Source organism: Camelus ferus, chromosome 19, assembly GCF_009834535.1.
Source record: "Camelus ferus isolate YT-003-E chromosome 19, BCGSAC_Cfer_1.0, whole genome shotgun sequence".
Classification (NCBI taxonomy): Eukaryota; Metazoa; Chordata; class Mammalia; order Artiodactyla; family Camelidae; genus Camelus; species Camelus ferus.
Genome location: NC_045714.1, coordinates 39,561,693 through 39,588,183, shown reverse-complemented (window position 1 = coordinate 39,588,183; position 26,491 = coordinate 39,561,693). Strand labels below are relative to the sequence as shown.

At 56.1% G+C, this 26,491-nt stretch overlaps 1 protein-coding gene across 2 annotated transcripts in view; it reads right to left on the bottom strand.

The window, feature by feature from the left end:
* Positions 1–2,596: 2,596 nt before the first annotated feature.
* SRC (SRC proto-oncogene, non-receptor tyrosine kinase) overlaps positions 2,597–26,491 on the bottom strand; it is a 50,582-nt gene continuing 26,687 nt past the window's right edge. Inside the window, exons 5-18 of one of the 2 annotated variants that reach the window (XM_032462278.1) lie at positions 22,890–23,057; positions 22,162–22,418; positions 20,942–21,041; positions 19,903–19,920; positions 14,329–14,361; positions 13,395–13,493; positions 13,111–13,214; positions 11,175–11,324; positions 9,563–9,718; positions 7,432–7,611; positions 6,311–6,387; positions 5,403–5,556; positions 5,112–5,243; positions 2,597–4,803 (exon numbers count right to left, since the gene is read on the bottom strand). In XM_032462278.1, coding sequence (XP_032318169.1) covers positions 4,595–4,803; positions 5,112–5,243; positions 5,403–5,556; positions 6,311–6,387; positions 7,432–7,611; positions 9,563–9,718; positions 11,175–11,324; positions 13,111–13,214; positions 13,395–13,493; positions 14,329–14,361; positions 19,903–19,920; positions 20,942–21,041; positions 22,162–22,411 — 1,662 coding nt within the window. In that variant the 5' untranslated portion in view covers positions 22,412–22,418; positions 22,890–23,057 and the 3' untranslated portion in view covers positions 2,597–4,594. The remainder of the gene's footprint in view (positions 4,804–5,111; positions 5,244–5,402; positions 5,557–6,310; positions 6,388–7,431; positions 7,612–9,562; positions 9,719–11,174; positions 11,325–13,110; positions 13,215–13,394; positions 13,494–14,328; positions 14,362–19,902; positions 19,921–20,941; positions 21,042–22,161; positions 22,419–22,889; positions 23,058–26,491) is intronic. The other variant, XM_032462279.1, reaches the window with a different exon arrangement.

Below are 26,491 nucleotides of genomic sequence, written 5' to 3'. Positions count from 1 at the left end.
ACCGTGGGCCAGAGGATGGAGAGACAGAGACAGGGAGACTCACTCCGAGATACAAGAGAGACAAGGAGACACTGAGGCCAGTGGGCAGACGATAGGACCAGACAGGCACATACCCAGAAACATGCCCCAAACTCTCTGGGGCGAGGGGCACAAATTACAGTCCTTTTTTTTTTTTTTTTTTGTGCTTTTTCTGTATCTTTCCTACTCTGCTATAAGGAATATTTTTTCCCATGGAGGAAAACATCTTATTTTTCTAAAAAAAAAAAACTGCATACAGAATAAGAGAAAAGTCACTGAAACCAGGAAGGGAAGGCAGAGGGGACAAGGGGTTCCCAGGGTCCCCAGTCCCCTGAAGTGGGCTGGAAACTGAACAGGGCAGCAGAACGGGGAGCAGGCAGAGGGGCCATGAGATGGTGGTCCCAGTAGGGTGGGCGCCGCTCACCTCTTCTCCCCTCTCTCTCCCTCTCTCCCTCTCTCTTTCCCTCCCTCTCCCTCCCTCTCTCTCTCTCTCACTCTCTCTCTCTCTCTCACTCTCTCTCTCTCTTTCTCTCTCTCTCTTTCTCGGAGAGTTGAGCAAAAGCAAACTGAACAGAGGCCCAGAATGAGAGAATCAAAACCAGAGAAGGAGCCAAAGACAAGAGACTGGAGAGACAGAGCAAGGGACCCTGCCTCCCTTCCCGGAGCAGACATCACCCCTGCGGGCCAGATCTGGGTTCATCAGCCAGAATTTCCCCCAGCCTCTCAAGCTCTCGTTCTAGTGAGGGAGCTGTGTGAACCGCCATGACAGCCCTTACAAGTTCCAGGAGGTCAGGAAAAGCTCCCAGAGGTGGTCTGTGGTCCTCTGAGGTGTTTTGAAGGATCAATAGGAGTTTGCCAGGTTGCAGAGAGGAAAGAAAGGGCATTCTCAGTAGTGGAAATAGCCCCGGCAAAGGTATGGAGGTATGGGAGGGTCTGGGGGAAGAATCAGAGGCATAGAGCCATTGATAAGAAAATCAGGGAGAGGGAGATACAGAGAGAGACTAGAAACAGCAGTAGAGCACAGAGAAAAGGAGAAACAGATACAGGGAGAAACAGACAGAAAATCAGAAATCACACAGAGATACACAGGGGAAAACCAAGAAGTAGGGGTAAGGGGGTTTAGCGAAGGGAAAAGAAAGAAACACAAAAAATTGTCAAGACATAGAGCCAGGGTCAGGGAGCCAGAGAGAGAGTTGCAGGGGCACAGATCGACAAAGGGAGACACAGGCGGATAGAGGCACAGAAAGAGAGACACACGGATTGAATCACACAGCAAGACAGGCCGAGAGATGGAGAAAAAGGGGGCTGGGGGCCTCTCGCGGGCGCTCGACCCCGCCGCCCAGCGCCGCGCAGGCGCACTCCAGACCTGCCGCTGCAGCAACGCGGACGAGCGCTTTGTCCCCGCCGGGGCTGGGGCGCGTCCCCGGGCTGCTCGAGCTGCTCGAGCTGCTCGCGCGTGTCCCTGCACCCCCACCCCTGGGCATACGTGGGCCCCAGCGGGAGCGGCCGGCACTCTGTGCACTCCCTGAGCCCACATGGGTCCACGCGGGCACACGCTGCCCCGCGCTTGCCCGCAGAGCCCAGCCACGCACATCGGTGCCCATGCCCCTGAAGCCCGCAGGTTCAGGCAGAACCACCTGGATTGGTGTGCATGCATGCGTGGCCGGAAAAACAGGTGCACACAGCTGGGCGCACACCCCCAGGAGCCAAGACTCACAGACCACCCGGACATCTGTCCACACACCAACACAGATCCCCATCAGCAAACAAACCCACACATATACCCACGTGAAGACAAAGGCACACACTCCTTGGAGCACAAACTCACACCCATGCTCCTATGTCTGCTCCCAAGATACATGCACACCCACCGGGTCTCCGGGTGTCCATTCTGACCCAGACATGTGAAAATAATAGTGAACAGAGGAACATTCTGCTTTTGAAAGCTGTTTTTAATTAAACAGATTTAACAGTGTTATTACGACCAGAGGTGACTCACGTGGATATGTGTGTGATCTGACATAAAATCAGTTTCTTTGTACAGACTGTTGCAAATGAACTTCCCAGGCTGTGTGCCTTGGAGAAGAGAGGCGAGGAAGGGTCTTGGGGTTTTTCTTCAGAGTGCCTAGGGCTTTTGCTGATCCAGTCTCAGCCCCTACCCAGTCCAGCACTCCTAGGAAACACACAGCATGCACACAGCCATATCTCCCCATGAGCACATCCACAACTCCACCCGGGCATGACAGCCCCGCGGGAGCCCCCAGAGTGTCAACTGCCACCATCCACCCAGGGCATCTGAGTCCTCAACTGCTCACACTTCCAGAGTCTTGGGCTTCACCTGGTGCAGTTCAGACACAAGCAAGGTTTCTGCCAGGCACTCGCTTCCCAGACGCAGGTACAGATATGTACACAGAGCCACATCCTGGAGATCTCCAGTCTCAGTCCCTTCCTGGCCTGAAGTCCTCCAGCAACCAGTGCTGCCTGCACAAAAGCCCCTCTGACCACAATCTGTCCTCACATCCCACCCTCTTACTCCCCAGCACACAATAGATACTCAAGAAAGCCACTGGCCACACTCTGAGGTCTGTTTGTGTTTAATCAGACAATATGCAAAGTATTTACAACGGATTCCAAATCCCCCCTCCCTACCCCCACAGGCCTGGGCCGTGGAATGTGGGACCCCAGGCCCTGCCCAGAGCCAGGGGTCCCCTAGGCCTCTGCATAGTCATCTGAAATCTACAAAACACTGTTTGCTTGTTTAAAAAAAAAAAAAAGACAGTATTAGGACACCTTATACAAAGGGCGTTGGGCAGTCAGAAGGGGATTTGAGAGCACACTGGGGTAAGTGAGCCCAGATTTGACTGGGACGGACGGGAGGAGACTTGGGTAATAAACATGTATGAAAAGAAAAGTTGAAATTTCATAGGCAGGCACCGCTTGGCCTCCTTCCCCGCTGGCAGGGCCTGGCTGGCTCGAGAACCCCTGGCAGCGGGAATGTTATTGCTATGATGGGGGACTGTGGGTGAAATGTACATGTCTAGGGGACAAAGCAAGGGGCATTTTTACATGTTAAATATGGACGCACATGGAGGGATACACACGTGTACACGCGCACACACACATACACACACACAGGGGCCCTTAAGATGCCTACAAACTGTCAGCTGTCCCTTTTAAGAAGGGCACACTGAGGCCCAGGGAGAAGTCACCATTATTCCAAGGCTGAACAGCAGAACTAAGGCCAGTCTCCTGATGCCACCGGCTGGACTCACCATGTGATGCCAGCCACAGGGTCTGGTCAGGAGTGGGGCAGTTGCAGAGGCCCTGGCCACGTATCGAGGCAGACTTGCAGCCCAGAGAGGAAGCAGGGGCTGCCCACGGGCACACAGCCAGTCCTAGTGCGTGGCAACAGACACCCTTGTCCTATCTCACCACAACCTCGGCACTCCTTTCCCTCCTCATGAGTTAAGGGGTGCCAACTTGGGAGGACAGCAGGGGCCAGGGGTTGAAATGACACAGGACAAACTGGGGGAAGTAGGACCTGGGGTTCTTTCCTGAGGCCAGGGCCTCCCAACCACTTGGATCTTCTACTTCTGCTTGATTGCCTCCAGAGCCTGGGAGCTCACTCCCTTTCACGGCCGGCTAGCTCCAAAGATCAAAAACCACCCACATTCTGATTGAAATCTGCCTCCTACTTCTCTCCTCCTGAACTGCCCTCCTGAGTGAGCAGTGGCAGCATGACTCTCTCTGCTATCCGTAACCCATCCTCAGGACCCCTTGTCCCCTGGGCTGCCCCAGTCTGTCCACAATGCCTCCAAGGACAATCTTGTTGGTTCCTGAGGAAGACAGAGGGAGCACCAGGTTCCAATCCTGCCTCATCCCTGAACTGCTCTGTGCCCTTGGGCAAGTCACACCCCCTTTCTGGACTCGGGTTTCCCCATGGGTAATATGGGGACAAGGAATTGATGATCTCTAAGGATCCCTCAGGTCTAAGAAGGGCAGGGCTTAAGGGGGGATGTCCACCCCACCCACCATCAAGTCAAGCTAGGCAGCCAGAGAGCCACGCAGAGGGGTCTGGACCCAGCGGCCTCCACCAACAGGTGTTTCAGAAATGGACGGCAAAGGGCAGGGTGGCAGGCAGGCCAAGGGCCCGGGCCCATCACTCCTCTTTGGAAAGGCTCTTCGGCCAGCTCCGTAGACAGACCTGGGATGGCATGGAAGTGGGAAGGAGCCAGTGCGTGGAGTAGGCCGAGGCTAAGGAAAGGGCGTCCTCAGCCCCACCCCTTCTTCCCAGTTCCTCCTGCTGAGAAACACAGGGCTCTGGGAGGGAACAAAGGGAGGAGGCATGTGGCTGGGATGGAGCCAGGACACGGTCACTGCACAGCCTTGGACCCTGGCCCCAGGGCTGTCTCAGGCCGCAGGCCCTGCCACAGAAGAGGGAGGGGCCTCATCACTGGCAATTCAGCCCCACAGAGGGGCTCAACGGTGGGCAGGCATAGAGAGGCCAGACCCCACATTAGGGGCCACCCAACCCAGGATCCAAGCCAAGAAGGCAGTCCGGCCTGTAGCCTGCGCCCTATAGGTTCTCTCCGGGCTGGTACTGGGGCTCAGTGGACGTGAAGTAGTCCTCCAGGAAGGCCTGCAGGTACTCGAAGGTGGGCCGTTCCTCCGGGTCCTTCCGCCAGCACTGGCACATGAGGTCATGCAGAGACTCGGGACACTCAGGCGGGCAGGGCATCCGGTAGCCCCGCTCCACCTGGTCCAGCACCTCGCGGTTCACCATCCCTGTGGGCAGAGAGAGGCAAGAGGCAGCTGGCTCCAGTGAAGGAAGTGGAGCAGGGGGAAGCTTATGGGGACAACAAACATGCCTTCCCACCTAGGACAGGGTGGCTGTGACCATGGGTAAGTCCCTTCCTAAGGCTGGGAACCCAGACCAAAGAGAGAGCCTAAGATCAGATGTTCAACCTCTTTGTTATACAGATGGGGAAACTGATGCCTGGGATGGGGTGTGACTTGCCCAAGGTCACCAGGATAGAGGGGTCACCAGAGCATGGGCAGAAGGACCAAAGGTGGGCTGTGGGGAACCCTCTTACCAGGGTAGGGCACCCGTCCCTTAGTTGTGAGCTCTGTCAGCAGGATCCCAAAGGACCACACATCGGACTTGATGGTGAACCGGCCGTAGAGCGCGGCTTCTGGAGCCGTCCACTTGATGGGGAATTTGGCACCTGCAGGAGCAAGAAGGGTCAGGGGAAGCTCAGGAGGACATGACTGCTCCGCCAGATAGGCACCATTCTCATCCCCACTTGACAGAGGAGGAAACTAAGGCTCAGAGAATGGGGGGTGACTCCCCACGGCCATACGGCATCGGTTGGGGCCCTGCCCACCTTGCCGGGCTGTGTATTCGTTGTCTTCAATGAGCCGGGCCAGCCCGAAGTCAGCCACTTTGCACACCAGGTTTTCTCCAACCAGGATGTTGGCAGCACGGAGGTCTCGGTGGACATAGTTCATCCGCTCCACATACGCCATGCCTGAGGCAATCTGTAGGCAGAACCCCAGGAGCCTGGCTCAGGGGCTGTCTGTGCCCTTCCCAGGCTGGGGTCACCCCCAGGAGTAAACAGCCAACCAAGTGCCCTGCCCTTCCCAGTTCTTTAGGTAATGACATCAGTTTACAATAAATACTGTTGGCATAAAAAGCAGGACCAACATCTGGCGGGAGGCAGGACTGCAGAGCAAAGGGCAGAGGGGAGGCACAAGATACATCCAGGGAAGTGGAATGACCATAAAAAAGAGGCCCCAGATGCCCCAAGACACAGATAAGTGCCAGGTCCTGTCTATAGTCCCAAGTCCCCTCTCTGAGAAGCCTCAGTTTCCTCATCCATCAAAAGGAATAATAACCATCTCTACCTCCCAGATTGTGATAAGAATTAAATTAAAAAGTGGTTGTTGAGCACCACCTACAGCAAGCACTAATGCATGTTTGTTGAGTGACTGAATGACTGAAGAAAACTGAGGCCTGAGGTCCCACAGCAAGTCAGTGACTCCTGATGCCCAGGTAAAGCCTCCTTCCTATGCCCAGAACCACCACTCGCGCGTTGGTGGTATAGTGGTGAGCACAGCTGCCTTCCAGAACCACCACTCGCAGCACCTGTAAGTGGTCCCAGTAATATATGTGCTGAAATCAGCAAGTGTGGGGGCAATCAAAGCAAGTTTCCTGGAGGGGGCACTCAAGAGATCAGCCAGGTGGGTCAGAGTGCTCAAGGCTAGGTGTGGGAGGCGAGAGGGGCTGACTCACCTGAGCAGCCATGTCCACCAGCTGGGGCAGCCGCAGGTACTTGCCTGTCTCTCCCTTGAGAAAGTCCAGCAAACTCCCTGGGCAGAGAGAAAGCAGCTCTAGCCCCCAGCCAGTCCTCCCTGAGCCAGGAGGAGGTGATTCCCAGATCTTGTCCACCAGGGCAGGCTGGCCTTGCTCTATCCACAAAGCAGATTTTTATGTAAACCCATCTCTGAATAAAGTCTTAGTGCTTCTCATTCAAAAGCCAAGCAGGATGGGAAACAAGAAAATGTCCACCTCCAGGTGGACAGAACTGCAATATAGCCACACTATGGAATACTATTCAGCAATAAAAAGGAACGAGCACACAACAAGAAAGAACCTCAGATATAAGAGATGATATATGTGAATTTCTAGAAGAAACAAATCTATGAAGGCAGAAAGCACATCAGTAGCTGTCTGGTTTTGGGGTTGGAGACTACTGTCTACAGAGGGGCACAAGGGGGCTTCCTAGGGTGATGGAGATCGACATCTTGATTGTGGTAAGAGATACACAGGGTATCCATTTATTAAAACTTATTGTGGGGAGGGTGTAGCTCAAGCAGTAGAGCACATGCTTAACATGCACAAGGTCCTGTTCAATCCCCAGTACCTCCTCTAAAAATAAATAAACCTAATTACCTCCTCCTCAAGTAAAATAAATAATACAATAATAAATAAATAAAATATAAAAAAAACCCTCACTGGACACTTAAAATGAGTATATTTTATCATATGTAAATTATACCTCTATAAAGTGGAATTGTGAAAAATAATTAATTTCAAAACTGAGTAAAGGAACTTGACCCAGATGTGGCTCAGCTTGGAGGATTGGGGGAGTTCTCCTTCCAGCCCCGGAATGACAAACAGCTCTAGAAAACCAGCAAACGGGGTTGGGGGACAGAAGATACATTGTGGGAAATTGTTAAAAACAAAATGCAAGGAGAAAGGCGACCTTTGGTTTAAATTTCCACTGACATGGGAAATTGATTCTATACCATTCCACCTTTAAAGATGTACACTCTAGATCTGGTGGGAAGGGAAGCGCCCCAGCACCCTGGCGAGGGGCTGCCCGTGTCTCCACGCCATCACCCAGGCCTCACCCTTGTTCATGTACTCCGTGACAATGTAGATGGGTTCCTCGGACACCACCGCGTACAGCTGCACCAGTTTCTCATGCCTCAGTTTCTTCATGACCTGGGCCTCCTGCAGGAAGGCCTCCGGAGACATTGTGCCGGGCTTCAGGGTTTTGATGGCCACCCTCGTGGTGCCGTTCCAGGTCCCTGTGTGGAAAGGGAGGCAGGCTGCCTCAGTGGAGGGCCCTCATTCCCACCCAACAGGGAACCGGGATCTGCCTGCCTGGGTATCAACTTCAGCTCTGGCCTCCCAAGCTATGTGACAAGCCCAGCCTCTTTCTGAGCCTCAGTGTCCCCGTCTGCAAAATGGGCACAAGGGCAGGCCGCTCCTCACAGGGCTGTTACAGGATTAAATGAGTATCAGGTACATGCTCAAGAAAGAGTAATGCTATTAGAATTCTGATTACAAGAAATGTCCCCCAAAGCAGCACATTGGCCTGAGAGCTGGGAGACCATGGTTCCAACACAACCACTCTCTCCGGGCAGTCACACTCCTTCTGGATAACTCATCGAAGGTGCTTCAGGTGTCGGCAAATGCAATGTGTATCGGGGGGCTGGGGCTGAGGCAGAGCTGGCCTCAAAACAAAGCCACCAGAACAAGGCTTGTCTCAAGCCACACTCCCCAAAAAGTAAGGCACCCCACTAAGAACGAGGGCTTAGAGGTCAGACCGACAGGAGTTTGGCTCCCACCTCCACTTCCCGCCAGGAGTGAGACCACAAGTGAGTCAGTTCCCCTCTCTGAGCCTCAGTTTTCTCGTCTGGAAAATGGGGATGCTACAGTATCCACCTGTGGGGCTGTTTGAAGATTAAATGAGATTTGAGCCACTGGGCCCAGCCCGTTGTGAAGACACAGTCAGTAATAGCTGCAGCTGTCATTTTATTATTACCTGGTTTTTAAATTGTGAGGCATTGGGGGAAGCTGAGTTCTAAACTGGTGTGTTTAATCTGAGTTTTCCTCCCAGCTGGGCCTGAGGCTCCTTTGATGAGCAGCCTTGGGTCCGTTCCTTCCCATCTCTGGGTCTCCATCAGACCCAGGTCTGTGGTGCTCCCGGCACAGGCCATCTGAGGATGTGTGCCTGGCACGTCATGAGTCCACCCGGATCACCCAGGGAGGAATGAAAGTGTCCCCCACTGACTCCACCGCACACACGGGCCAGGAACGAGTTTTGCAGCCACCAGAATAGCTGATGCTCTGGATTTACCAGGTTTTGTGTCTGTGCCTGGGAGCTGGCTTCTCATCCTCAGCTCAAAGCCAAGGCCGCCTTTTTCCTGACTTGGCCTGACCTCCAGCCTGCAGACCTTTGCCCCTGCAGTGCCTGCCACCCAGGAACTCCCTCCGCTCCCCTCCATCAACTCTCCCTCTAAAGGGAGGAAAGTGGAGACAGTGATACCAGGTAGTCACTGCGGCTCAGATGAAATAATCTTGAACACAGCACACGGCCATCCCCGCACTGGAAGCGCAGCCTCATGACCACCAGGCCTCCCTCACCCCGACCTCCACCATTCCTGCGTCAGCAGAAACCAGTCAGCTGGAGGGGGCCTGGTTTTGTCAGGGCTGCATGGCGTTTGTTTTCAAGGACGCTTTGGCCACTTCTCCAGTTAGACGGGAGATCGTAAACAGACCCTGCACCTCCCGGCGCTCCTTCTGTGGGCAGCTCTTCCCACAGCTGAGACTAACGTGTGGACGCACGCGGGCCAGCCTTCTCTCAACCCCGCCGGTGGGGCCTAGTATCTCCAGCCCCATTTTACGGTTGGGAAGATCAAAGCTCAGAGTGAAGCCACCTCACCCATTCCACACAAGTCCCTGGGGAGTTGCGATGCCCAGCCCTAAGCAGCTCTTGGTAAACAGGTGCTACGGTCTGCAGAGGTGGGGGGTCCACACCCCAGCTTGCTGCCAGCCACCGCTGGGGAGTTCCGTGCTGACACAGGGCCCACTACTGAGCAGACGTGATGAGACTCATGGAGGCAAAGGCTGGGAGGACTAATGGAGCCTTGAGCTGCCACACAGGATAGACATCTGTCTGGTTCTCAGAGGGGTGACACTGAAGTCCCCCCAAGGGGCCCAGGGTCTCCTCCTAGGGGCAGGGCAAGGCCTTACCCATCCACACCTCTCCGAAGCAGCCCTGGCCCAGCTTGACCTCCAGCCGCAGAGACTCCCGGGGGATCTCCCAGGCATCCTTGGCCAGACCCTGAGTCTGTGGCTTGGATGTGGGGCACACGGTGGTGAGGCGGTGACACAGGCCATCAGCGTGTTCTGAGGACAGAGGCAGAGAGGTGGAGATCAAGCTGGGCATCCGCCCGGGGGCCTCCATGTCCCATGGTGTGCATGTGGAGACTTACACACCGTATGCACACAGCCCTCAGGGACATGCAAGATGGCCTCGAGGCCAGGTGTCCACACCTGTGCGTACACACCCTCCCCAACACAGGCCCATATTGCCTCAATGCATTTGCTCCCTGAATCATTCATTCATTCATCAGACTTTAAGGGGGGCTACCTATGTGGGTGCCAGGGACCCAGTCAGAGACAGACCAAGTGGAACCCTGTCCTCAGGGAGCTCACAGTCCAGGGGGCACCCAACTTCTCTTAATCAACTCCCAGGACCACGAGTGGGACAGAGGGGAGGTGTGCGAGCAATAGCAGGTGGGCTGGGTGGAGTTCTGGAAGGCTTCCTAAAGGAAGTGGTCCCTGCGCTTGGATCTACAGGAGGGTGAGTGGTTGACGAAGGAACAGCCCTCCAGAAAGAGGGCACACTGCATCGTGTGTGTGCAAAGGCTCTGAAGGAGGAACAAGCCGCTGGGTTGGAGGAACGGTGGAGGCCAGGGGGACCACAGGGGCACAAATTGGGGGAGGGCCCCTGGTAAGGCAGGGAGGCCAGCTGAGGGTCTTTATCCTAAAATTCCAAGGTAACCCCAGAGGGTTTTGATCTGGGGGAACAGGGTGCAGAATGAACCCTACAGTGGTGGCCAAGGGGACAGGGACGGGTGGCAGATCCCAGAAGGAGTCGGGAGGCCCAGCTGACAGAGGAGGAGTAGTTGGTGCTCTCAGGAAAGGCCACACCTGCACATGGAGGCCACAGTCACATGCCACAGAGACACAGGCACCCACAGAGACCAGCCCACACGGGAGCACAACGGCCACAACACTTCAGTCCTCCAGGGCAGCCCTGGACATCCAGATGGGTCGGCCTCACTCTTGCTCTCATGACCTGTGCATGTGAGCTCCCAGGCCTGCTGCTCTCTCCCCCGCTCTCTCCCCCTCTTCGCTTCAATCGATGGAGCTGCCCCCTCCTTCCCAGTAACCGGTTCTAACCGGTTCTAGGGTTGCAGAGACAAATGACACTGGCCTATGCCCCCTCCTTCCCAGCTCACTCCTCCAGGCAGCCCCCTCCTTACCAGGCAGCCCCCTCCTTACCAGGCAGCTGTGGAGGAGAAAGGGGAGGGAGGGGCAGTGGGGGGCAGGGAAGAGGGGAAACAGGAAATAGACGCACAGGGAGGAAAGAAGGAAAAAAGAGGGGGAGGAAGGAGAGGGAGAGGAGGGAGAAAGGGGAAAGGAAGAAGGCAGAGGGGAATGGAAGCCCACATCCTCAGGGTGATAGACGTCCAGGCCCTTGTCAGCCCAAAGTCGCCCTCCTCAGGATCTGCAGCTCAGAGGACGGGCCGAGGCCCCCCATCCCAGGGGGCGTCCTCTCTGCCGCCCCGACACTCACTGGAGTAGTAGGCCACGAGCTGCTGCAGGCTGCTGAACTGGGTGCGGGAGGTGATGTAGAAGCCACCGCTGTCCAGCTTGCGGATCTTGTAGTGCTTCACATTGAGGCCCTTGGCGTTGTCGAAGTCGGACACTGAGAGGCAGTAGGCGCCTGCAGGGCAGGCCACAGGGGAGCCGTGACCACCATGCCGGCGCCCCCACAGCTGTAAGCACACCTACCCGACACAGCAGGGCGGAGCCAGGTCTGGTCCAACCCGTCTGAGCACCCAGCTCTGGGGCAGTCACCCGGGTAGGGCCAAGTGACAAAGGGGCACCTGACCGGAGAGCCTTTCCATGCACCCTTAGCCTGGCAAAACCTCTGAAGCCCAAGTGTGCATCCCAACTGTGTGACCTGAGCAAGTCGCTTGCCCTCTCTGGGCTTTGGTTTCCCCCTTTGCACAATGGGGTTACTTCCAGGGCTGCTGGAAAGATTGAATGAGACCACATGTAAGAGGGCCTGGCACACAGTAGGTGCTCAATAAATGTTCTCTGGGAGCCTCAGAATGGCCCCAAGTGCCTGTGTGTCCCTGGCCTAACTGCCTCCCCTCTCTGGGTCTGCCCACAGGAGCACTGTCTGTGCCCTGCCCCTTCCTGAAGACTCCAGGCTCAGGCAGGAGCCAGTGGTTGGCTGAAGGCTGCCAAGGCTAAGCTGGGCCAGCCCTGGTGGCCCGCTCCCTGTTCCCCTCGAGCCTGGAAAAGCTTTGGGCTGGAGAAGTTTCCTTCTGCCCAACAGGACTGACTAGCCCTGTTAAGAGACGCCTGGGGTGGCATCAGGGAGCAAGGCTGAGGCCCAGAGGTGGGGGGCAGAGACTTGAGCAGCCAGAGAAAGCCTTTCTCAGGAAGCAGCATACAGGGATCATCCTAAAAGCCCCCACAGCCCACAGAACCTCTGGACAGAGTTCAGGTAGGGGTTACAATCTCCAGTGTAAAGAAGGGAAAATGAGGCCCAGAGAGGGAAAGCAGCTAGCCTCAGGTCACCCAGCAAGTCAGGCACAGAGCTGGGACTTGAATCTATACCCAGGTCTCTAAAGCCCATACTGGACAACCATGATTTGCTGCAGATGGCCCAGGCCACGTGCATGTAGAAGCCACAGGCCCGAATTTAAGGCCAAGTCCTGACCACACGTGCACACAGGCAGGCATGCCCGTGTCGAGTGGCCACATGTTCACAAAGGCCCACATTCCCCAGGCCCCTGGGCACAAGGACAAACCCACAACAATTCACTCCCACACAGCAACACACAGACAAATCCATCCCCACGTGTGCACACACATGCCTGGACCCACACACAGCATGCACGGCCACATGACCGTTCATAAATGCACACGCAGGACATGGATGCCCTGCTTTCCCATCTCCTGCTGAGTCCTAGGCCCACAGGAAGCAGAAGCTGCGTTGCCATGGTGATGGGGAGTCTGCAACCCACTTGTGAAGGGGCTGGAGAGAAAGGGAGGCAATCAGTCTCTGGCAGAGGGGTGAGACTGGCGAGGAACAGAGGCCAGGACTGTTGGCGGAAGGGCAAGGCCAGGTCTCAGCACCCAGACCAGCCCCTGAGGCCCCTGGAGAAGGGGAAAGAGAGGGGCCCATTGCATGAGCACCCTCCCTGGGAATAGCCTTTTGCTATATGATTCTCAGACCTCCTGACAACCTGTGCCCATTCCTCACCTAAGGAACCTGAGGCCGGAGAAGCTAAGCATCAGCTCTTGATGTACCTCTGGCCACCCCAGAGAACTCAGTGTTCCTCAAATGTACTTCTCTGTCTTTGATCCTGTCTTTTTCTCCAGCTGCAGGGCTTTACCCACCCAACTTCATATACCAAACTCCTATTCATTCTACAATACCCAGCTTAAATAATCCACAAGACTCAGTTCCCACTGGCCAGCAAGAGGGCTCATACCTTTTGTGGTCTCGCTTTCTCGCACTAGGAAGGTCCCTCTGGGGTTCTCCGCATTGAGCAGTAACCGCTCTGACTCCCGTCTGGTGATCTTGCCAAAATACCACCTGGGGTGGGAGGGAGAAGGATGATGCTGGTGTCCAGGCTTCCACCCACCCACAGTGCCACCTCTTCCTCCTGGGATGTGGTTAGGGCCCTGGGTAGACAGACCTCCCGCTCCAGCCCAGGAGAGAAGTTCTGAACCGGCAGTGATGGTAGCCAAGCAAGAGGCCAGGGCTGATACTCACTCCTCGGCCTGGATGGAGTCAGAGGGCGCCACATAGTTGCTGGGGATGTAGCCCGTCTGTCCTGTGCTGAGCGAGTGAGCCAACCACCAGTCTCCCTCTCTGAGCAGGGGGAGGGGGAGGGAGCAAAGGAGAAGGAACCATCAGCAGTGGAGCCTGAGGTCTGCAGTCTTCATGAGTGCTGTGCTGGGGGATTGAGGCCGAGTGGGGTGCAGGGAACAGTGGGATCAGGCCCCTCACAGCCTGCAGGGCCAAGCTGGCCTGAACTCTTCCTCTCCCCACCCGAGAGGCCTCTTGGCAAAAGCTGACTCAGATGACAAGGTCTGAATTCACAGGGGCAGCATCCTGGGACGGGAAGTGATCTGCTCCCCTTCAGAGAGATCAAGCCATCCCAAGATGCCAAGAGCCACTGTGGAACTGGGGGAGGAAGTACCCTGTCTCTGGGGAGCAAGCAAGTTGTAATAGGAGAAGATTTCCGCCTGAGAAGGATATCAGATCAGACCTTCAAGGCCTCCCCAAGCCCTGAGATTTGGAAGCCCAGGCCTGGGAGCTGGTGAGACTTGAGGGGAGGCAAGGGTGGCCCTTTGGGGGCTTGGTGACAATCTAGGCACCAACCCTGCAAATTGGAGCAATGCTCGCCTTTGTCACAGATCGTGCGCCACACCTTCAGGGCTCCTAGGCCTCCTCCTGCAGTCTACCCAACTATGGGGGAACCTGAGGCCAGAGGGGGCTGGGACTTGCCCAAAGTCACACAGCGAGTCGTGTCAGAGAGAGCTGAGCTGGCAGAGCCCCAGTGCCCAGGGTACAGCTACACTAATTGCCCCATGAGGAGGAGGAGGAGGAGGAGGAGATGGGGACAGGGCAATGGGGGCAGGAGAAGGCCCTGGCAGGGCGGGTCCCCTGGGTCTGGGTGGGAGTGGGAGAGGGGCAGAAGTACCTTTGCAGCCATCTGAATGTGAACCAGGTCTGGCTGGAGCGGGGGTCCAGAGACACAGAGGAGGGAGGAGAAAGCGAGAGCCCAACAGGAAAGAAGAGGCAGAGATGGGGGTGGTGAGAGAGAGAGGCAGAAAGAGTGAGGGAGATAGCAGGAGAGCCAGGCAGTGCTGGGGACAGGGGGCCAGGCGGGGCAGCCACAGAGGCCTCGCATCCAAAGCAATCAGAGGAGACAGGGAGAGAGTCCATGGGGATTGAGGGGAGGCCCATTGGGCTGCCTGGGCAAATAGGGTCTAGCCCCCTCCCATTCCCACTGTGCAGATGGGAAGACTGAGGCCAGACAAGCAAAGGCCTCTGCTCAAGGTCACACAGCCAGGCCCAGGCTCCTGACTCCCAGATGAGAAGGAATCCTTCCCTACAGGGTGCAGTGGGGCTTGATGCCTTGCTGAGCTTCTCAATCCAAGGCTGCAGTGGACCTCACCACAACCCTCAGAAAATACACAGCAAGCAGGATGTGCTCCCCCATCTCCACCGCCGGGACCCAGAGAGAGAAAGGCCCTTGCCCACAGCCACAGTCTGGCCTTGAACCGGGATCCCAGGCTCCTGGGTTTTCTGAACTGCCCTTGACCTATACTCTTCATCCCATTTTGAAGATGGAGAAGTTGAGGCTGGGAAAGGGTAGGGCTGAGGGAGCTCTCCAAAAACAGGTTAGAACAGGTGAGCATCCCCAACCCAGGGGCTCAACCAGGTGGGCCAAGGCTCAACCAGAGTGTGGGTCTCTTCTGGATAGAGTGAGGCAAAGAGATCACCGTTGGGACAGTGAGAGCTGACTTGGCTGTGGGATCACTGCTAAGGCAGAGGGTCTCTGTGGGTGCGAGAGGGCCCTGGAGTAAGGGGACAGAGCCCACCTCAAGGAAAGAAGCCCTTAGATGCCCAGGACTTCCATCTACCTGCCTATGCGTACCCACACTGTGGGGTCCACACTTGCCCGTCCCATTTGACCCTCAAGGCCACCCTGCAAAGAAGGAAGGCAGGTCTCAGCTCCCAGATGGAGAAAACTGTGGCTCAGAAATGTCTAGGGACCAGCCCAAGGACACACAGCACTCAGGCTGGAGTAACCCAGCACTTTCTTCGTGGACTTGGGAAATCTGAGGCATGGAGCCGGGCAGAGACTTGCCCAAAGCTACACAGCAAGGACTCAAATCACAGGGAAGAGCTGAGATCTTCCAGTCCAAAGTCTTCATTTTACCAAAGGTGAAAATAAGGCACAGAGAAGGGCAGTGCTTTGCTCAAAGCCACACAGCGAATCAACGGCAGAGCAAGGGTGAGAACCACGGCCCCTGTGTGCCCACAGCCAGGCACAGCTGGCCTTCTGGACCCCTGCAGCCTCCTGAGGCCTCCCAGAGGCTCAGAGACCCTTGTGGAAACCAGAGAAAGATGGAGAAGGAGGCAGCAGGGCCAGGGGGTGCAGGGCAAGGGACTGGGTCTAGGGTCTAGGTCAGAGACTACAAAATGAGGCAGACTGACAGAGTTTACAAGCCAGCCAGCCTCTGGGAAGCCCCAGCCACCCACTCAAGAGTGGGAGGTCAGCAGGAGCACGTTCCCAGAGGCCAGCCACACAAGGCTCCAAAAGTAAAGCGGGTTCAGCTCTGCTGACATCACCTGGACTTCAGCTGGCAGAGCCTCCAGCTCCCTGCCATCAGCCCACATGCGAGTTCGGGCTCATGGTTCAGTTTGGGGGTTTCATTTCACAAGGGCAGGGATGGAGGTGCACTGCAATCTCACTAAAGGATCCAAGGTCCAACTTCAGCCTGGCCCCAGCTTGAGAGGTACCTAAGGGCTTGAGGGCCAGAGTCAGACCACTCTGGCGCCACCTCAGCTCACCACTTGCAGGCTGTGTTACCTGGGCTCTGCCTCGGTTTTCTTATCTGCAGGGTGGGCATACTCATGCTCCCTTCAGAGGATGTAAAGTACCAGCCCAGGGCCTGGCACACAGTAGGTGCTCAATGTGCATGAGCTCTTAGTATCTTAATTTAACTAAAAAAAAAGAAAAACAATTAAACTTGCAACTCTGTGGTACCCCTCCCCACTCCCCAAAACGTTTTTTTAAAACCGAAGCAACTCAGTTCCAGTCTCCAATAAGGATCTGCTGTGTGACCTTGGGCAAGTACCCTACCCTCTCTGGGTCTTAGTTTCCTAATCTATAGAAAAGAGGCAATGTTCACAAAATCTCCCTTGTGGGCAAAGTATGTAAACCAGTCAGCATCAAGCCAGGCTTTGGGGAAGCTAATTACTGTGATTAGCATCTGAGCCTCAGTTTTCCCACCTGTGAAATGGAGACATCAAGCCCCATCTTCTCATGCCAATGGTCTGTGAGGCTCAAACCTGCCTCAGGTGGCTGGGAGCTGACTCTGCCCTCACCGTGAGGGGCCCCATAGACCCCAGATCAGTCCAGTCTGGCGGGGATACCAATTTGATTATCCCTCAGTACTCAATGTCAGAAGTAACAGTGGCGTTAACCTAATAGGTTGAGCAGATTCATTGCATCCGGCACTTCCTTGGGGCCTGGTCCTCATCAGATGATAGGCAGGAAGAAGGGACAGCAGGGAATCACACACGTTCCTTGCCCAACCCTCACCTTCCCACATGTGGCCAGAGGAGAAAGCACTGGACCAGCAGTCCCTGAGCTATGATTTTCCATCCCCACTGCTGTCACTAGCTGTGTGACTTCAGGCTACTGACCTCACTTGTCTGAGCCTCAGGATCCTCTTTTTGGAGCCTAATCCTTGTGGCTAATCCAGGCTGGCATGTGGATCGGGAGAGTGGCAGCTCTGGAACCTAGGAAGTTGTGCCAGTTTGGGTCCTCCTATTTAACCCATTTGGGCTTTGGGGACTGGTCAGAGAAGCACTTTGGGGATTGCAGGCAAGCCAGGGCAGCTGGGCACGGCCCAGGCGGTCAAGTTCCTGAGACCTGAGGCCTGGATCCACGGTTGGTGGGGAGAGAGCAGGGTGAGGCCAAGGTAGGTCATGTGAGGAGGGCAGGAGGGAGTCCCTCACCCCAAGGGCGGGAAGTAGAACTGGAGAGCAAGGGCGCAGAGGCCAGTGCCCGCTGGGGAGCTCCCCCAGAGAAGCTGCTGGAATCCGGGTAGGAGGAAGGGCAGTTTAGGAAGCAACCCAGAGTCAGACTCAGAGGGGCTCCAACTTCTGGAGGGCGGGGGCTCAGGGCAGTCACACCTCAGACCCTAGTGGGCTTCCTCGGGCCCAAGGCCACACAGCTCCCAGGATTCCAGGACCAGAATCATTTGTCAGGAAGATCCAGGGAGCAGGGTCCCCAGGCCGCTACTGTGAGGACCCCAACCCAGCCAGCCCTAGCCAGACCGCAACAGACAGGCACATCCTTAAGCTCTCCTCCCCAACTCCCAGCCCAGCCACAGGCTAGATTCAGAAGGTCCTTCACCTGCACAGGCTGGGTGTTGGGCAGGGGGCAGGCGATTAATAATAATGGAACCTAAGCAATTATAGTAGAAGGACACACAGGGTGTCCCTGGATGAGGTACGAGACCTCAACACCTTAAACCTGGGTAAATCGTCCACTAAGGTCCTTCCCCCACCCCGATCTCATTACCCTTCCTCTTCCCCTACTGCCAGCCCCCAACTCTATGGTGCTGACTTCTCAGGCAAAGAGCAGCTGAGCGTTGCGATGTGAAGAAAGGCTTTGACCTACCCCCACCCTCCAACTGGGGTGCCTCACTGCCCCACCTACCCCAAGGGCTTCCCACGGATGGGGCTCCATCACTTCCAGCACCCCCTCCCCGGCGCCCCCAGGCCTGGCCACACGTCCCCCCGCCCATCCTGGGAGACAAGAAGAAGGAAGGGAAGGGGCTGGACAAAGGAGTGAGGGCTGCCCTCTAACTCTGGGTGAAAGAGGCAGAATCAAAGTTTCCAGAGCCTTCCCTCTGGCCACACCCCCGAGACACCTGTCCCATCGTTGCTCGTTGAGATCCTCTAGTACTTCAAAGCCTCCAAACTGAGGCTTCCTCTCTGCTTGGGCCCTTCCCTCCCATCTCCTCTGTGCCTCCAAGGAGCCCCTCCTCCAAGGACCTGGGGTCATACCTACCCCCCCACCTCTGCTCCACCTAGCTGTGTGACCTTGAGCAAGTTATTTCCCCTCTCTGGACCTCAGTTTCCTCATCTGTAAAATGGAGCAAATAAACATTTCCACCTCCCAGGGCCATGGTGATGTCTAAATAAAACAACGCAACTAAGAGGGCTCAGCACGAGACCAGGGCACAAGAAATGGTGGCTGTTTTATTACTGTTCACGCATCTCGTGCACCAGCACACACTGGGCAACCCCCAGTGTACTGAGCAACAGGTGATGGGGGACCCAGAAATGTGGCAGGTCCAAGAGCAGCCCTCAAGGATTTCTTAGTTTGGAGGGAGGCAGATGCAAATAGCTGGAAATCATAAGAGAACTGGGACTCGGACAGGGGGCGGGGGTTGGGGGGTGGGCAGGGAAAGCCCCCTTCCCCAGGGAGAGCATCTACCCAAGTTCCAATCCTGGCTTTGCTACTTGGTAGCTGTGTGACCTTGGGCAAGAGCCCTCACATCTCTGAGTCTCAGTTTCCTCATTTGCAAGATGGAGATGGCCCCTCCCCCATCACTACAGCCCTGGAGGAACTGCAGCAGAGTAAATACAAGGACATGGGTAAAAATGCCTGGTACCTCTTTCCCCTTTTGCCTCACAAAGAAGGCAGTCCTGAGCTGGATCTTGAGGGATGAATAGGAGTTTGCCAGACAGAGATGGGAGGAAGAGCTTTTCAGGCAGAGGGAACAACATGCACGAGGGCAGGGAGGCATGAACAAGCAAGACATGCTTGGAGATGGTGGAGATGTCCAATCTCCTTAGCCAGGCCTTTGAGGATGCTCACAGATCCTACTCTACCCTCTAGAATCTTCTCACCCTTCCACAGCCCTGAAGGCATCCAGCCCCCTCCAGCACTGCACCCTCCCGCAAGCTGCCCTGTGAGGGGGACTGCCTTCTACCACCCCCACCGGCCCTGAGACTTCACTGTGCTTCTTTCAAGTTCATGCTTGAACCTCCCAGCTCCTGTGGTTACACAGAAGGGGGTACACAACAGGGGCCCTAAAGCTTGAGCTGACTCTGGCCCCCAAGTCTGCCTGCCACTTGGTCTGCATTGGGGCTGGGTCCTGGCCACACTCTGGCTCCAGGAGGGCATGGCCTTCTCCACCCAGGCCTCACCAGGCCCACACTGGACTCCGCACACAGCTGCCACTCAGTGTGGGCTAAACGGGGAGGGGGTGAGCTAGCGGGAGGGGGAGGGGGAGGAGGTATGATGGGGAGTGACAGGGGCGATGCAAAGACCCTCCCCTTTCTCAGCCGGGGGTTAAGGTCAGGATCTGGTCAGACTACTAGGGGTGAGGACAGAAGCTGGGGAGGCTGAAGGGGGTGCAGCCAAGGGAGCCAGAGACCATATGGAAGCACATGCAGCCAGCAGCCCCACCCCCACCAGCAAAGCGCCCCCACCCAGCCCGCCGCCCCTGGAGTGTGTACACACCTGACATCCACCTTCCTCCTAAGGGCCAGCGAGAGAGAAGCAGAGAGAGGGAGAAGCTGAGAGAGAGCTGGAGGGAGCAGGTGCAGGCCAGGAATGGGGAGGGGGGTCCTCGAGGCTGCGGGGTGGGTAGGGGGTGGCAGAGAGGGGGCAGGAAGCCCTACAAGGGCAAGAATGCAGCAGGTGTGGAGCTGTACCCTGCCCTCTGTCAGCAGCTCCGTCCCCACTGTGATCACCCCCAGGCAAATGACCTAAAGCTTATACCGCCCACCCCCCAAGACAGGTCTTGCACCCCACCCACACTGCACCCTTGGCAGGGAAAGGAGAGGAGGAGGGGAGGAGGGGAAGGACCCCCATCCCTTGGCTAGAGCCCCACCCACCCCTCACCAGTTCATTATCCCCACTCACCGGGGCCCCAGGGCCTGGCAGGGGCCCCCATCTCCCCCATATGCCAGCTCGGCCCTGGGACGCCCCACCCTGAGGCTGGAGTCCCCGAACCAGAGACGCCCTACCGGGTGCCCTGCCCACCACGCCCTATCCCACCACCTCATCTCCATGCCGCATCCTGACCCCTCCCACACTGGGCCCCCAATATGGGTCCCCCAACCCCTGCCCAATGTAGGCCCCTCCCTCTACAGCTGGAGACTCTGGCTTTACTGGCTGTCCCAGAACCCCCAGCACCTGTGGACACAGCCCCCAGCTCCACAGGCCTGGCCTTCTGCAGTCCTGGGTCCCAGGCCGGTCCTGCCCTGACCACATGCCCCTCTGCGGGTTCTGGGATCTGGAGTGCTGCGCTCTCTTGACCAGTTACTGAACTCGGATCCCAGCCCCTGGAGCCCTCCCGGAGCCCCGCCCATGGGCGCCTGCCTCATCACTCCCTCAGGCCCCAGGACCATCCCTGGACCTTGGCTGCCTTGATGCTCAGCTCTGCCCGCTGCCCACCAAGCTGCCTCCTGGCTCGGTGATGCTCAGAAGTGGCTCTGGCCCCAGACTGGGCCCAGGGTCGGGGTCCTGAGGGGCAATGGGGAAGGGGGCCACTCACGTGTTGTTGACAATCTGGAGCCGCTCCCCTTTCTTGAAAGACAGGTCAGTCTCTGTCCGTGACTCGTAGTCATAGAGGGCCACAAAGGTGGTCACGCCACCTGCAGAGGGGGTAGGGCCTGTCAGACCACCAGGGCCATGGCTGGGGAGAGGGGTGGACAGGAGAGCCCTGTATCCTGGGGGGGGGGGCAATTGGTCTCCCATCTGGCACACAGTAGGAGCGCCACAACTATTTCTTGAACAAATGAATGGGCATTGTGTGTGGGTCTGTCTCACTTGGGGGTGTGTCTGCGTCTGTGTGTTCTTACTGCATGTATGTGCATCTGTAAGTCTGTGGGTCTCCGGGATGGCGTTTCTAGCTGAGCATGTGTGTCTTTGAAGGACTTCTGACTGCATGTGTCTGTATCTCCATCTGAGAGTATGAGGTTTTTTGTGTATGTGTATTTGTATTTGTGTACATTCACGCTGGGTGTGTGTCTGTGCCTGGAGGGGGCACATCCACACGTCCCTGAGTGTGTCTCCACGTGCATGGTTTCTGTTTACGATGGTGTCTCCAGCTCAGTACATGTACATGTCCTGTATGAATGTCTCTGAATGAGCTGCTGTGTGTGCACGTGGCTCTGTCTGAGTGTGTCCAGGTAAGAGTTCATGTGCTTTTGTGAGTGTCTCCAGGACCACATCTGCCTCTGTAAGCATCCCTTGCCTGGGGATGCTATACCCACAAAGTGCCAGCAGAGGGCGCAGGGGCGCATCTCGGCACTGGGCCAGCCCTCTAAGGACCGGAGCTCCCTTTCTCCCTCCTAATCCGCCCCACCCCTTTGCCACTCACCTCTCCGGTCCAGATCCATCTCTGGGCCGACCAGAGCAAAAAGCAAAGCCTCAGACCTGGTCCCCGTGTCACCCTGAGAACCCCCGGTTCTCTGGACCTCAGTTGCCCCCTACAGTCCTTTATATCCTAGGCCCCTTTACACTTTACATCAGATTCATCCCTCGAGGCCATGGAGTGTACTCTCCAGTTTATGAAGCCTCCAGGAAACTCCCAACAGTCCCCAAGGCCAAGGAACCCACAGATTCCTCCTTCAGTGACAGAAAGAAACAGCAGTCCAGAGAGGGGGTATCACTGCCCTAGGGCACACAGCCCTCCAGGCACGGCAGCCCAGGACCGACCAGGAGAGGGGCCAGGGCCACCCACACGGCACCCACACTCCCAGGCCCACTGACCAGCCAGGGGCCCCGCCCTCTGCGGGGAGGTGACTGTGTCCGAGGAGTTGAAGCCTCCAAACAGCTTGGGCTCGGCGGCCGCAGGCGCAAAGGCCGTGTTGGGGCCGCGGTGGCCATCAGCAGAGGCCGGCTTGCTGGGGGTCTGTGAGGTGGGGAAGGCACCCCCGCCACCGCTGTGGGTGTTCTCGGCAGGCTCCAGGCTGCGGCGCCGCTGGCTGGCATCCTTGGGCTTGCTCTTGTTGCTGCCCATGGTCCTGCTGGGGATGAGAGAGGACTCTGGGGTGAAGGACTCTGGGAGCAGGCAGGGCTGCCCAGGCTAACATCCACCCATTCTACAGATGGGGAAACAGGCCCAAAGAGGAGTACTAGCCCCATTAGGTTAAGTTAGTCTTTCACAACCTCAAGCTTCTTCACCTGTAAAATGGGAATAATGATGGCACCCCTTAACACGTTGATCGCCCACTGTGGATCAAGTGCCCCTGAGGAAACACAACTGTTACCCAAATTTGGGTGACGTGGCGATCAACACAAGGGCTTCCTTGGTACAGGGTGAAGCACAGAAGAAAGCCTCATAAGCAGAAGCCCTAATCTTCCCCACTTTCCCCTGCTTCCCACGTCCCCATCCACAGGTCCCGGCTCCCAATGAGCCTGGCCAGGGTCTTCTTAACCATCATGGCCACCTCTCCCCGTTCCCTCATCTTGGCAGCCCTGACAGGTCATCATCTCACCTGGTGGAAGACAGGGGCTATCCCAGAGGACCTGGGAAGCAGCCTGAGGCCTCAGCACGAACACCAGGTATGGAGTCAGGGGTCTTGGACTAGAGACCCTGCTCCACCTCTCCCCGCTGTGTGACCGTAGACAAGTCACTTCCCCTCTCTGGGCCTCAGCGTCCTCATCTGCAAAGCAAGGATAAAGCAGACTTCTCAGGGGTGTTGGGAGGGTATGATTAGAAAGAGAAATTGCCGTGGCTCTGATTCTTCGGTCACGATTTTTCAGGCTCTGACTCCGGCAGGCCTGATGTTAAGCTCTTCTCAGACCTGAAATATCGTTCGTTCTTCCCAAAGCAAGATCAAGAGTGAGGCTGGGTACGGCATGGCAGTTAAAAGTGGGCTCTGAAGCCAGGCTCCCCAGATTCAGATCCCGAATCTGTCCCTAATTGGCTGTGTGAACCTCAGGCAAGTGATTTAAGTTCTCTGTGTGCCCCGTTTCTTCATCTGGAAATGATGAGGTCATTGTGATAACTGAAGGAGGCAAGGCAGAGTGCTGAGAACATAGTAGGTCACTCTGCCACATCAGCTATTACTGACATTGTGTGATACTGGCCACACCGGCATGGTGAGTTCTAATTATTCTCTGGGGGATGCTGCAGGCCCTGGAATCAGTCCAGAACTTCCTCTGAGAACCTGTGAATGCGGAAAAGTCCCCGTGACCAGTGGGGGCCTCAGGCAAGACTGTCTGCTCTGAGTGCCAAGTCCAGCTCTGTAACACCCCCTCTCTGTGTGAACCTTAGCGAGTCCTTGTAACCCTCTGGGTCTCAGGCTGCCCATATGCACAATGGGGACCACCTGATTCAGAGAAAGTGGGGCTGGGAAGGCCCTGGGAGACCTACTCAAAGGATCACCAGGGCTTCCTGAGGGACATGCCAACAGGCCTGGGAAGGCCAGTTTCTATGGCAACCCAATCCCTTGGGGTCATGGTGCCCTGGTTTGGTGTTCACAGCACCGACTGCACAGCAAGCCCTCTGCTAGTCACCAAAGCAGGGCACAGAGATGAACTGGCCAGGTCCTGCCTCAAAGGGTGCATGCTTTAACAGGGAATTTATTTGCAGGACTCTGAGAGGAAGTAAAAATTATAAAAAACACATTAAAAATTTAAATGCTAATGAAGAACTAAGAGCCCAAACTTTCTTTAGAATGAAGTAAATGATGGAGAGTGAGCCACCTGTCACTGGAGGTAATCAAGGGCAGAAGAGCAGGTACTTGGTTAATGTACCATGGAGGGAGAGGGAGAGCTGGGGCTTGGACCTTGAAGGCCCTTCCAGCACCAAGAGGATGCATATGCCCTCCTGAGAAGGGGCAAGGAAAAAAAGGCAGCTCCTGGCCCTTCAGCTCTTACACTAAACAAGAAGACCACTCCCCACTGGGGCATTCAGAAAAAGCAGAAGAGGGCCTTCAAGACCAGGCTAAAGTGGCCCGGGGCCTCTGATTGCACTGTTTGTTGGTTTGTGGGGTTTGGATTTTTGTTTGGGGATTTTTTCTGGGTTTGGGGGAAGTTTTGTCCTTGTGGTTGGGTTCTGATTATATAAGTACCACATATTTGTGGAGAGTCAGGTGGGTCCAATTTAAGAGCCAGAGTCCTGCAGCAGACTACCTGTGTTTGAATCCCAGCCCTACAAGCCCATCGTGGGACCCTGTGCCTCAGTTTCCTCCTCTGTCAATTGAGAATAACAGTACCCACGTCATAGGGCTGCTGGGAGAATCCATGAGGACGTACATGAACCATGCTTGGGACATGCTTGGGACAGTGCAGCACACTGTTAACCCTGCCTCCAAGTCCCTGGGCATGGAGGTGCATTGCCTTCCAGCATCATATGAACGCAGGGCTGTAAACTGGGATCCATCTAGTAGATGTAAGCTCCTGTGACAGTAAGCTACCTGAAGGCAGAACCAGGTCAGCTCCATCTCCATATCCCTACTAGGTGCTCTAAAATACTTGCAAAACAGACAAAAGACTAAATGAGCATAGACACATGATTTGCCTCCTGCTTTGTTCCTGCAATGCTACATTGTAGAGACCAAATATCATTCTGCGATATTTAGATACTCCCAGAGCCTGGACCTTGCACTGGGGCCTGCTCTAAGCACTTTGCAAATATTGATTCACCAAATCCTCATGATAATCTAGCAGGTAGATACTAATAGTGTTTCTATTTCACTGATGAGGAAGCAAAGGCACAGAAAGGTTGAGGCATGTGCCTGAGGTCACACAGTGAGAGTGAGAATGAAAAGAAGTGGAGACAGGAAACCACACTGGGCAGGCGGGAATCAGCGGCTCGGCTGCTCACGGGTCCAGGGGAGGAACTCGTGGGCCCCATCTCCTGCCCCCTCTCTCACATGGAACAGCCAGATGCCCTTGACAGATGGGGCGTGAGTGGATAAGGCTGCCTAGCCCCGTTCCTAGAGAAAGCCCAAGATTTCAAGCTTCGACAAAGCAGGGTGTGCTCGAGGAGGGACAGCACATAGAGGGCGGGGTGTAGTCTCTGCAGGGCTGCCGCCAAGCTCTGTAACCTTGGGAGAGACAGCCCTCCCGGGCCTTGGTCTTCTTTCTTGAGACAGGACCCTTCTCAAGGCCCAAACGCCACGTCACCATGATCTGCCTGTTGGAGAAGGGCCAGCGCCCTACATCTCTTCCGCCACTGGCACATTCTGAGCAGAGATAGCTCCTTGGGGTCCAAGAGGAAGTGGTGGGGGTTCTGGACTGCGGGTGTCTGAGGTTCCCAGAGGAAGGTGGCCCCTTTCCTCTGGGCAGCTGCTCCCGACCACAGGCTCCGGACAGAGGGCCTGCGCCATCCGTACTGTGAGAGGTGGCGAGATGCCCACAGCACTCCCTCACCAGTGCCCCCAGTGCTTTGCGCTCAGGGCGTCCCAAACTGACTTGGCATCTCCCCCTAAGGCTGCCCCCCATCCCATGTCGCTGTCTCAGGGCTGGTTCTCCCATTCTCCCTACCACCTCGTCCTCATATGCATCCCTCTCCCGACCCTCTCTCCACTCCCTCACGCCCGCCCCTGTCATCCTGGCCTGGGACAGCAGTGGTGGCCCCTCCAGGGCGCCCTCCTCCGGCCACCAGAGGCATCTCTGTAATCCGCACAAACAGATGGGGTCTCCTCCACTCAACACTGTCCATGGAAAACCGGAAACGTGTTTATCAGAGGGAGCTGGACAAATAAATGACGGTCCGTTCATGGAGCAGTCAGCTGTGCAGCTGATTAAACAAAATGGGAGCTCAGCGTGGCCGGAGAAGATGCTCTCCACAAATTGTTAAATGAAAAGAGGAAGATGGCAGTGTAGACTGTCCTCTGGGCCACTCGGAGCCTCAGTTTCCTCACCTGGAAATGCAGCAGTAGTGCCACCTGCATCAGAGGGTTGGTGGGAGGATTAAATAGACGCACACATAACAGGCTTAGCGTGGGGCCTGGCATGTAGGACACATGAACTACCATTATTTCCATAAAGAAAATTAGCCTGTGCATGTGTACGTGTGCATCTGCAGACGTGTACACACATGTGCTGTAGAGGTTTACAGAAACTTCTGGAAAGAGCAAATTCTTCA